The sequence below is a fragment of the Coregonus lavaretus genome (assembly GCF_964263955.1).
Source record: "Coregonus lavaretus genome assembly, chromosome: 33".
In the NCBI taxonomy this organism is placed as follows: Eukaryota; Metazoa; Chordata; class Actinopteri; order Salmoniformes; family Salmonidae; genus Coregonus; species Coregonus lavaretus.
In genome coordinates, this window is record NC_140020.1 from 7,435,522 (window position 1) to 7,448,093 (window position 12,572).

Sequence of the window (12,572 nt, forward strand, 5' to 3'; positions counted from 1 at the left end):
AATTGGGCCCTAATCTATGGATTTCACATGACTGGGCAGGGGCGTAGCCATGGGTGGGCCTGGGAGGGCATAGGCCCACCCACTTGGGAGCCAGGCCCACCCACTGGGGAGTCAGGCCCAGCAAATCAGAATGAGTTTTTCCCAACAAAAGACCTTTATTACAGGCATAAATACTCCTCAGTTTCATCAGCTGTCCGGGTGGCTGGTCTCTGACGATCCCGCAGGTGAAGAAGCCGGAAGTGGAGGTCCAGGGCTGGCGTGGTTACACGTGGTCTGCTGTTGTGAGGCCGGTTGGAAGTACTGCCAAATTCTCTAAAACGACGTTGGAGGTGGCTTATGGTAGAGAAATGAAAATTAAATTATCTGGCAACAGCTCTGGTGGACATTCCTGTAGTCAGCATGCCAATTGCACACTCAAAACTTGACACATCTGTGGCTTTGTGTTGTGTGACAAAACTGCACATTTTAGAGTGGTTTTTTATTGTCCCCAGCACAAGGTGCACCTGTGTAATGATCATGCTGTTTAATCAGCATCTCGATATGCCACACCTGTCAGGTGGATGGAGTATCTTGGCAAAGGATAAATGCTCACTAACAGGGAAGTAAACAAATTTGTGCACAAAATTTGAGATAAATTAGCTTTTTGTGCTTATGGAACATTTCTGGGATCTTATATTTCAGCTCATGAAACATGGGACCAACACTTGTTGCGTTTATAATTTTGTTCAGTATATGTCCATTTTCAGAAATGTTGGTAAATTAGCTTTTATTGTTGAAAGAACTTATAAAAGAGATTGGTGGGTTTTCCCACTATCTAATCATGGCATAGGCTTGTTCAATGACAGGCATGTCTGTGTTTTTGGACAGCAACACTTCCTCATTGTCAAGGAAACTGCATGTGTTTGCTGGTGTGCTGAGAAACATGTGCTGGCTGATCTGGCTTCCTTTTTTGTGAGAGGCATGCATCTTTCCATTCTTGTGCTTTCCAGTGTGGATAAATGAAAACTCCTCAATATAAATTGTTCATGCTTTGGAAAAAATGTTGATTTTATTGTTTTTATTACATTATCGGGTAATAGACATGCGTTCTGTTGTTGTGAATTAACTTAATTCTTCCAAGCTATTATTTCTGATTGACTCTTTTGTTTCATTTAAACTACTGTACATATTGTAGCTGATACTTACAGGACGGTGCTGTGCACAATAATTGGGCTTTGCTACAGTACAGTGGACTGTTCATCCAGCCCTACAGGTGGCAATGTCGCAAAAGAGGACTACAACCTAATTTTCCACTGAAGGGGGAGATTCTTTGTAGAAGTGAACACATAGGCAATTGATAAGTTGTGAAGGCACCGGGGGAAGAAAAAAAAGCTCGCTTTTATAATAACGATTCCAACAGTTGATTTGCGTCGGTACATGCTTCATTGCTGCGAAAGTGGTTGAGTTGTTCGGCGTGTTGTCTACGCCAGGTGTTGGTGTTAGTGGGAGGAAAATGCAATCTTTTTCATGGAGGTAGGAACACATTGCGCTGATGCGGACGCCTCTGTAAACGGTCTTTTGAAATTGCATTCACTTTAAACCCAACGTAAAGCATTATTTTGTTGATTTGGCACAGCAAACTGCTAGTTGTCAATGTGAGTGTGCCCTTGTAAACAACAGTCGGATTGTGTAGGCGACGATATGTTTTGTTTTCAGGAAGATTGCAACATTGTACTTAGCTTCTAGAGCTAGCTGTTATGACAACAGTTAAACTAGTTACTTAGGTTCAAATGAATAAATGCAGAATAAAGACCCTTGCCGTGGCCATTGACATGATGTAGGTCTAGTCATGTAACTGTTAACACGTTTCAGCTTTTAGTCCATTCCTTTGGGTTGTGTAACCAGTCAGTTCAGATTTTCAAGTCTGTGTAATGTGATCCGTCCCTGTCAGGTATGTGAAAAAAACATGTACAAGTCAAGGCATTTATGGGTCCAGGCCGATATCCTAGTCTCAAATCATACAAGTGTGTATTCTAACCATTTACAACAATTAGGCTAACTGTTGCAGGGTACCTACTGTATATAAAAGCAACAAGGCCCTCTTTGCAATTGTGTAACATTCTAAGATGAACCATGCGATAAGTACATGAAATCCCGGCAACTGTGGCACGATTAGGCCTACTGTCCCTTCATGGAGCCTAAATGTGGCAATTTTTCAGTCCTGCCCTGATGTGAATGGCTTCAGCCTGCAGGTTGGTTGGTAGAAGTGCAGAGAGGACTGCATTCCTGCATGTAATGAGCTGCTTGTTCACAGCCCAGGTTGCACTGAGAGAAGCTGCAGTGGCCTGGCTGGCTGGCTTGGGGTAGAGGCGGCACACAAAGAGCCTCTGTCTGTCAAGCAGAGAAGGAGCCAGGCAGGCTGGGAACACACCTTTCACAGGCCTGATTAGGTTACTGGAGTATTTCAATCCATCACTCTAAAACCATGTGGGAAAAACATGCTGCTGACAGAGTTCTTCAATGGCTATGACTGATTTATTATAGTTAAATCAGTCCACTACATAACTTACCTGCCATGTCTCTGGTACTAATACTAGTATTTGTGTGTGTGCGTGCGCTGAAGGCTTTGGCCTGGCCTGGCGCTGATCCTCCTCCCGTCTACGCTGGCGGTGGACAAAGAGTCGTCGCTGCTGCAGGACTGGAACGACGTGTGGCTGTTCCGCTTCTTCCTCAACGTGCTGGGCTACGCCACCATCATCATTCCCGGCTACTTCCTCGTCACCTACTTGAAGAGGATCAACTACCTCGAAACAGGTGTGGATGATCTACAAACTGGTGATTACACACATGCTGCACTTATATGCTGGCATGCACGCAGACCCACACACACACAAATAGGACTACACTTTTTCTCCACATGACTAACACCTACCCATCTATCCGATATGAGTTAGTGTGTCCTTCAAGTTGCAATTCAGACTTTCTCTCTGTTAACATAACATGATCAGTATGTTGAATTTGATGGATCAGTGAATGGTTGATGTGTTCCGGATCTTGTTTATTCCCCTCCTCCCAGGCCGAGGCATTTGCTATCCTGTCATAAAGGCCTGTGTGTTTGGAAGTGAATCGAAGACTGGTCTCCTAGACGACGCATCCCTAGCTCCCAGAAATGACGTGGACTCGGGCTCGTCGGCCAGACAAGCCTTCAAGTTAGTCTTTTGTGCTGCAGGACTTCAGGTAGAGCACTTTGTGACGTGTAGTTCAAAGGGCTATATACAGTGCCTTCAGAAAGTATTCAAACCCCTTGACTTATTCCACATTTGGTTGCGTTACAGCTTGAATTCAAAATTGATTAAATTGATTTTTTTCTCACCCATCTACATACATTACCCAATAATGAAAAAGTAAAACATGCTAATTTATTGAAAATTAAATACGAAAATCTAATTTACATAAGTATTCACACCCCTGAGTCAGTACTTTGTAGAAGCACCCTTGGCAGCGATTACAGCTGTGACTCTTTCTGGGTAAGTCACTTTACTTTATTTAGTTTATTTTTTACAGGGACAGTGCACATTAATCAGCCTTTCAGTAAAAGTGCCGGTTTCAGCCGGCCGGCTAATTTTCAACCGTAGTCCCTGGGCAGGTTATTAAAAACTATTACAATAACAATACAGACAGACAATGAGCAGTGAGCACATGCAGAGCAACATAGGACAAGCAACACGTAGCACGCAGACAGACATAGGACAAGCAACACGTAGCACGCAGACAGACAAACATAGGACAAGCAACACGTAGCACGCAGACAGACAGAGAAACATAGGACAAGCAACACGTAGCACGCAGACAGACAGAGAAACATAGGACAAGCAACACGTAGCACGCAGACAGAGAAACATAGGACAAGCAACACGTAGCACGCAGACAGAGAAACATAGGACAAGCAGCACGCAGACAGACAGACAGACAGACATAGGACAAGCAGCACGCAGACAGACAGAGAAACATAGGACAAGCAGCACGCAGACAGACAGAGAAACATAGGACAAGCAACACGTAGCACGCAGACAGACAGAGAAACATAGGACAAGCAACACGTAGCACGCAGACAAACCACAAAACAAAATACATAAAAGCAACAAACAGTGTTTCTACACCTCACAAGCTACAGAACACAGATAACATGGAAAGCAGCAATACACAGCTAGGGATTATGTTCACAAGTCTGATTGGCCTTTAGCCATGTCTTTGTTTTTTTGTGAAGTGCGATAGGTGGTGCAGTTATGTGTGTCTGATGGCAGTGTCTTCCAGACATGGGAAGCTCTCATAGAGAAAGCAGTTTGACTAAAGGTGCTATTCCTTAAGGGAACTATACAATCACCTCTCATGGCAGGGGGGGAGCTAGACCATTTAGGATCTTGAATACAAGACATGCGTCAGTGTATTGCACAAGATTTTCCCAGCTCAGGAACTCATGCTTTCTGAAGATGTAATAGTGATGATGTCTATCAAGCACTCTGAGAGCCTGTTTGTGGACTGATTGAATGGGTTTTAATGTTGTACAGCAAGCTTGGGCCCAACTAGTCAAGCAGTATGTTAAGTGGGGGAGTATCTTAGCATTGAAGTACAGTTTTGCTGCCTTTGTAGTCAAACAATTTCATATGTATCGGAAAGTAGCTAGGTTGAATTTGGTTATTTGATTTCCCTTTTTCACCTGCTTTTTGAAAGAATGGTTGGAATCAAGTATGATGCCAAGGTATTTAAAATGGGATACCACCTGGAGCGTCTCCTCTGACACATAGACATCTGCCTCAGTAGCATCAGTTGCCCTCTTTGTAAAGAACATGCAGACTGTTTTTTTCACATTGAGATGCAAACATGAGTCACTGAGTCACTTTGTAACATGGACCATCGCCGTAGTGAATTATTGTGCAGCTTGTTTTCTCTTTGCATGCACATAAATCACTGTATCATCTGCATACATTTGTATTTCAGATCCAGTACAGACATAAAGTAGATCATTAATGTACAAGTTGAACAGGAGGTGCCCCAGTATTGACCCTTGGGGCATGCCCACATCATAGCTGAGGGTGGATGACATCTCATTGCTCACTCTGACACACTGGGTTCTGCCTTCAAAGTATGATTTCATCCATCTCAAGGCATCGAGGTGGTAAAGTTGAACCTAGACAGTTTTGGGATGAGAACCTCATGGTTAACAGTATCAAAGGTTTTCCTTAGGTCTAGAAACACAGCCCCAACAATGCCCCCTTTGTCCATCTTGGACTTCACAATTTCCAGAAGAAAGCAGTTGGCCGTTTATGTGGAGTGGTTTGCTCTGAAGCCCAAACTGCATGGAGTGTAATGTGAAGGGGCTGTTGTTGAGTTGGGCAATCAGTTGCTCTGCTAGACACTTTTCAGCACCACAGGTAGTATACTAATGGGTCACCTGATTTAAAGATGGACGTTATTATGGCCGACCTCCAGACCCTTGGAAACACCCCCTGACCAATAGATGTATTGGTGACCTTAGTAATGGGGCCAGTGAGTGACATTTTTTTTTTTTTATTATTATTTTTTTTTTAAGAAAGGTAGAGTCCAGCCCAAACACATCTTTGTCTTTAGAGAGCTAATCACCTTGTTCACCTCTGACTCAGAAACCTCCCTTATGGTGAAGACAAGACAGGTTGAGTTATTCACTGGCGCTGAACCCTTAGGTATTCTGAGCTGATCAGGCTTTCTAACAGTAGAGAGGTTAAACCTGTTATTAGAAAGCTTTCTGGCTATGAGTGTCACATTATGGTAAGACAGCCCAGTAACCATATAGAATGATTTAGTCACGCTTTCTGGTATATTACTGAACACCAGATCAATATGTGTTTTAGAAGAACACCACGCCGACAGTAGATTGTCATCCCAGCAAGGACACACTGAGATGATCAGTAGAGCATCTACATACATAGCTGACAATTGTGGCAATGCACTGGAGATAAAACTCATAATTGCACTTTAAATCTTTGCGAGAGTTACTTAGCTGGGGTCGGTGTATACCTGATCTTTTAGATAAAATAACAGAATCTGGAGGAGAAGCGGCACCTGCCGCACCGCCCTCCCTTCGATCCGCCAGCTTTAAGAACTTTGCACACCTGGATTGTACAGTATTCTTTTAAAAATTCTTCAAGCTCTTTCAAGTTGGTTGTTGATCATTACTAGACAGCCATTTTCAAGTCTTGCCATAGGTTTTCATGACGATTTTAAGTCCAAATTGAAACTAGGCCACTCAGGAACATTCAATGTTGTCTTTGTAAGCAACTCCAGTGTATATTTTGCTCTGTGTTATTGTCCTGCTGAAAGGTGAATTTGTCGCAAAGTGTCTGTTGGAAAGCAGACTGACCCAGATTTTCCTCTAGGATTCTGCCTGTGCTTAGCTCTATTCTGTTTATTTTTATCCTGCAAAACTCCCTAGTCCTTGCCGATGACAAGCATACCCATAACATTTTAAATTTTTAGTCATTTAGCAGATGCTCTTATCCAGAGCGACTTACAGTGGGGGAAAAAAAGTATTTAGTCAGCCACCAATTGTGCAAGATCTCCCACTTAAAAAGATGAGAGAGGCCTGTAATTTTCATCATAGGTACACGTCAACTATGACAGACAAAATGAGATTTTTTTTTCCAGAAAATCACATTTTTGGATTTTTAATGAATTTATTTGCAAATTATGGTGGAAAATAAGTATTTGGTCAATAACAAAAGTTTCTCAATACTTTGTTATATACCCTTTGTTGGCAATGACACAGGTCAAACGTTTTCTGTAAGTCTTCACAAGGTTTTCACACACTGTTGCTGGTATTTTGGCCCATTCCTCCATGCAGATCTCCTCTAGAGCAGTGATGTTTTGGGGCTGTCGCTGGGCAACACGGACTTTCAACTCCCTCCAAAGGTTTTCTATGGGGTTGAGATCTGGAGACTGGCTAGGCCACTCCAGGACCTTGAAATGCTTCTTACGAAGCCACTCCTTCGTTGCCCGGGCGGTGTGTTTGGGATCATTGTCATGCTGAAAGACCCAGCCACGTTTCATCTTCAATGCCCTTGCTGATGGAAGGAGGTTTTCACTCAAAATCTCACGATACATGGCCCCATTCATTCTTTCCTTTACACGGATCAGTCGTCCTGGTCCCTTTGCAGAAAAACAGCCCCAAAGCATGATGTTTCCACCCCCATGCTTCACAGTAGGTATGGTGTTCTTTGGATGCAACTCAGCATTCTTTGACCTCCAAACACGATGAGTTGAATTTTTACCAAAAAGTTATATTTTGGTTTCATCTGACCATATGACATTCTCCCAATCCTCTTCTGGATCATCCAAATGCACTCTAGCAAACTTCAGACGGGCCTGGACATGTACTGGCTTAAGCAGGGGGACACGTCTAGCACTGCAGGATTTGAGTCCCTGGCGGCGTAGTGTGTTACTGATTGTAGGCTTTGTTACTTTGGTCCCAGCTCTCTGCAGGTCATTCACTAGGTCCCCCCGTGTGGTTCTGGGATTTTTGCTCACCGTTCTTGTGATCATTTTGACCCCACGGGGTGAGATCTTGCGTGGAGCCCCAGATCGAGGGAGATTATCAGTGGTCTTGTATGTCTTCCATTTCCTAATAATTGCTCCCACAGTTGATTTCTTCAAACCAAGCTGCTTACCTATTGCAGATTCAGTCTTCCCAGCCTGGTGCAGGTCTACAATTTTGTTTCTGGTGTCCTTTGACAGCTCTTTGGTCTTGGCCATAGTGGAGTTTGGAGTGTGACTGTTTGAGGTTGTGGACAGGTGTCTTTTATACTGATAACAAGTTCAAACAGGTGCCATTAATACAGGTAATGAGTGGAGGACAGAGGAGCCTCTTAAAGAAGAAGTTACAGGTCTGTGAGAGCCAGAAATCTTGCTTGTTTGTAGGTGACCAAATACTTATTTTCCACCATAATTTGCAAATAAATTCATTAAAAATCCTACAATGTGATTTTCTGGAATTTTTTTTCTGAATTTGTCTGTCATAGTTGACGCGTACCTATGACGAAAATTACAGGCCTCTCTCATCTTTTTAAGTGGGAGAACTTGCACAATTGGTGGCTGACTAAATACTTTTTTTCCCCACTGTACATTTTCATACCACCACCATGCTTGAAAATATAAAGTGGTACTCTGTGACGTGTTGTGTTGGATTTGCCTCAAACATAACGCTATGTATTCAGGACAAAAAGTTAATTTCTTTGCCACATTTTTTGCAGTTTTACTTTAGTGCATTATTGCAAACAGGATGCATGTTTTGAAATATTTTTTATTCTGTACAGCCTTCCTTTTCACTCTGTCATTTAGGTTAGGATTGTGGAGTAACTACAATGATCTTGATCCATCCTTAGTTTTCTCCTATCACAACCATTTAATTCTGTAACTGTTTTAAAGTCACCATTGGCCTCATGGTAAAATCCCTGAGCGGTTTCCTTCCTCTCTGGCAACTGAGTTAGGAAGGATGCCTGTATATTTGTAGTGACTGGGTGTATTGATACACCATCCAACATGTAATTAATAACTTCACCATGTTCAAAGGGATATTCAATGTCTGTTTTTTTAGTTTTTTTTACCCATCTACCAATAGGTGCCCTTCTTTGCGAGGTATTGGAAAACCTCCCTGGTCTTTGTGGTTGAATCTGTGTTTGAAATTCACTGCTCGACTGAGGGACCTTACAATTATCTGTATGTGTGGGGTACAGAGATGAGGTAGTCATTCAAAAATCATGTTGAACACTATTTTTGCACAACTTATTATGTGACTTGATAAGCAAATGTTTACTCTTTAACTTATTTAGGCATGTCATAACAAAGGGGTTGAATACTTATTGACGCAAGACATTTCAGCTTTTCATTTTTTATTAATTTGCAAACATTTCTTGTGATGCTGTGAGGAAAAGGGTTTATGTTTATTAAAATGTTTATTTTTAATTCACAATCTGTAGAAGCAATGAGAATAGAAAGGTTCAGAACTTTTGTAAAACATCACAGTACGGTTGAAATATATATGGCAAATAGAAATCCTATATGGATGGTGTTAAGAGATAGATGGGAGGTATTGAATAGAGTTGAAGGATGGGACTAATAACAAATAACAACAAATAATAACAAAGATAGCTAATAATGTAAGCATACTGTGTCCATAATAAGTATATAGGTTGTATGTTGGGAGCTTTTGGGAAAGAGCACAGTTAGAAAGATATGGCATATAGAAGCAAACCGGATGGACATCATGAAAATGATCGGAGAGGTTGAGAGTAGAAGAAGTTCAGGAGCAAAAAAAAAAAAAAAAAATATATATATATATATATAATAGAATTATTGTAAAATTAACTCTGTCCATAAGGTGTAGATAGTAAGTATAGACCGGAAGTAGAGGCCTGGGCATTGTTCACTAATTTACTCCAAGTAGGGAAAGGATGGTGGGGTTGAAAAGTAATAAAGGGGAGTATATATAAAAACATGGGGGATTGGAAGTGATGCAGACAATTACATTGATAGAAGATACAATCTATCTGCAATATTAAGCTGATCCATTCCCCCCAAAAAATAAATAAATAAATAAAAACATTTCTAAAAAGATGATTCCACTTTGACATTATGGGGTATTGTGTGTAGGCCAATGACACAAAATCTCAATTTAACCACTTTTAAATTCAGGCTGTAACAACAAAATGGGGAAAAAGTCAAGGGGTGTAAATACTTTCTGAAGGCTCTGTAAATAAAATGTATTGAATTTGAGTGGGTAGATTCTATATCTTTAAACTGCAATGCAAACATATTGACCTATTCACGTTCATATCTAATGCACTTCATATTGTTTAGTCTCCTTCTCTGTTATCCTGTTGTCTCTCCAGGCATCCTACCTGACATGGGGTGTCCTACAGGAGAGGGTGATGACGCGCTCGTACGGGGCTTCCACCCCCGAGGAGGAGGGCGAGCGCTTCAAGGACTCCCAGTTCCTGGTGTTCATGAACCGTATCCTGGCGCTGACCGTGTCAGGCCTGTGGTGTGTCCTGTTCAAGCAGCCCCGCCACGGCGCACCCATGTACAAGTACTCGTTCGCCTCGCTCTCCAACGTCCTCAGCAGCTGGTGCCAGTACGAGGCCCTCAAGTACATCAGCTTCCCCACCCAGGTGCTGGCCAAGGCCTCTAAAGTGATCCCCGTCATGCTCATGGGAAAGATTGTGTCGCACAAGAGCTACGAGTACTGGGAGTACCTGACGGCGGCGCTCATCTCGCTGGGCGTCGGCATGTTCTTGCTGACGAGCGCGACCGATAAGCACCCGTCTACGGTCACAACGTTCAGCGGCGTGGTCATCTTGGGTGGCTACATTGTCTTCGACAGCTTCACGTCCAACTGGCAGGACAACCTGTTCAAGCACAAGATGTCGTCTGTGCAGATGATGTTCGGCGTCAACCTCTTCTCCTGCCTCTTCACCATGGGCTCGCTGCTGGAGCAGGGCGCCTTCTTCGACTCGCTGGCCTTCATGATGCGCCACTCAGAGTTCGCCTTCCACACCATGCTGCTGTCGGTGTGCTCGGCGTGTGGCCAGCTCTTCATCTTCTACACCATCGCGCAGTTCGGCGCCGCCATCTTCACCATCATCATGACCCTGCGGCAGGCCATCGCCATCCTGCTCTCCTGCTTCCTGTACGGCCACGCCGTCACCAAGGTGGGGGGCTTTGGCATGGCCGTGGTCTTCCTCGCTCTCTTCATGCGCGTCTACGCCCGCAGCCGCATGAAGGCGGGACGCAAGGCGCCACAGCCACAGGTGCAGAAGGTCTAGGAGGAGGAGTTGGAGGGAACTGGAAAATGAACTGAAGCCACGTTTTGGTGGTGCTTTTTCTCGTCTGTCTGTGTGTCCAGTTTGACATTTTATGGGTTTCTACTTTGTATAGGAAAGGTACAGAAAGGGATTCTAATGCCGTCGTCACAGAGGTCAACGGGAGTTATTAGACTAAACCAATCAGCAGTCACAGGCGTTTAAATTACACAGCAACCGTCGCTTGTCCGTTTTGTATCTGAAACCCAGCTCAAAAGCATACAACATTGGCATTTGAAATGTAAACAACTGATAAAATGGCTGACGCCTTTGATTTCTGCCTCCGTGATATGCTTCTGGAGCAGCGCTCAGAAAACATATATTTGACATTTGCGGTATAGTTTTGCCGTAAGCGCTAGTACATGAACTCTGTACTGCAAGACTCCAGCTATTGGTAATGTAACATTGCGAATGGCACCATATTAAGTGGCTTATAAGGCCTCTGAAAAGTGACTTTGACAGTGAGAGAACATGAGATAGTGGTGAGCAGGCCCCAAGGTCCCATTTATGGATCATCTCTGTGTAGATACTGTACCAATTTAGTTTAAAAACGATGTAATTATTGCATTGTTCTACTTTTTGGACATGGCATGAGAGAAATGTTCGGTGATCGTTACTAGCCAATGATCCGGTAATTCTGCTTGAGAGTATTTTATTTGTTCTGTATAAAGAAGCTGGTATGTTTGAGGGCGCTTCACTTTGGGCAGTATTCTGACTTGAGATTTACGCACTTAACTTACATTTTCGCAAGTCTACCATTGACATGAATTAAGGATTTACGCGAACGTCCGAGCTGTGCAAACCCATATCTCAAGTCAAAATACCGCCCTTTCAGATAATAGAAAAAACTGTTCATACATCTTTAGTTGACTTGATGTTTTGTCCCTCATGGCTTACCATAGTATGTCTGATAAGGAATGTTACTGATAGTGTCCCCACAGAGAGAACTAAACCCTTTTCCTCACAGCATCACAAGAATAAATGCACAGCTTACCAGCAAACCATCAAAAAGGACTTTGCAGCAATTAATGTTCTATTTTATATGGAACTGGGAGTGTGTGTGTGTATACAGTGCCTTCGGAAAGTATTCAGACCCCTTAATTTTCCACGTTTTGTAACGTTACAGCCTTATTCTAAAATGGACTAAATCGTTTTTCCCCCTAATCAATCTACACACAATATTCCATAATGATAAGGCAAAAACAGGTTTAGAAATGTTTGCAAATGTATTTAAAAAATGAAAATTACATTTACATAAGTATTCAGACCCTTTACTCAGTACTTTTGTTGAAGCACCTTTGGCAGCGATTACAGCCTCAATTCTTTTTGGGTATGACGCTACAAGCTTGGCACACCTGTATTTGGGGAGTTTCTCCTATTCTTCTCTGCAGATCCTCTCAAGCTCTGTCAGGTTGGATGGGGAGCGTCGCAGCACAGCTATTTTCAGGTCTCGCCAGAGATGTTCGATCTGGTTCAAGTCCGGGCTCTGGCTGGGCCACTCAAGGACATTCAGAAGCCACTCCTGCGTTGTCCTGTTTGAAGGTGAACCTTCGCCCCAGTCTGAGTTCCTGAGCGCTCTGGAGCAGGTTTTCATCAAGGATCTCTCTGTACTTTGCTCCGTTCATCTTTCCCTCAATCCTGACTAGACTCTCAGTCCCTGCCGCTGAAAAACATCCCCACAGCATGATGCTGCCACCACCGTGC

The 12,572-nt window shown here is 43.1% G+C and overlaps 1 protein-coding gene across 2 annotated transcripts; it reads left to right on the top strand.

The window, feature by feature from the left end:
- Nucleotides 1–1,311: 1,311 nt before the first annotated feature.
- On the top strand, nucleotides 1,312–11,875 carry LOC311108489 (adenosine 3'-phospho 5'-phosphosulfate transporter 1-like). Of its 2 annotated transcripts, none has more exons than XM_084151121.1 (4): nucleotides 1,312–1,512; nucleotides 2,603–2,793; nucleotides 3,056–3,216; nucleotides 9,900–11,875. In XM_084151121.1, exons 1-4 carry the CDS (start codon nucleotides 1,493–1,495, stop codon nucleotides 10,830–10,832), a joined length of 1,305 nt encoding a protein of 434 aa, XP_084007247.1. In that variant the 5' UTR covers nucleotides 1,312–1,492; the 3' UTR covers nucleotides 10,833–11,875. The 2 variants fall into 2 exon arrangements, with proteins under 2 accessions (XP_084007247.1, XP_084007246.1); XM_084151120.1 differs by having other exon boundaries at nucleotides 1,314–1,512; nucleotides 2,603–2,814; nucleotides 9,900–11,874.
- The last annotated feature ends 697 nt before the right edge of the window (nucleotides 11,876–12,572 follow it).

Excerpts from the sequence above, each read along its gene's own strand:
- LOC311108489 (XM_084151120.1), top strand. The coding sequence starts at position 1,493 with ATGCAATCTTTTTCATGGAG. Across the intron at positions 1,513-2,602 it reads ATGCAATCTTTTTCATGGAG|GCTTTGGCCTGGCCTGGCGC; the intron begins GTAGGAACACAT and ends CGTGCGCTGAAG. Across the intron at positions 2,815-3,055 it reads TGTGGATGATCTACAAACTG|GCCGAGGCATTTGCTATCCT; the intron begins GTGATTACACAC and ends CCCTCCTCCCAG.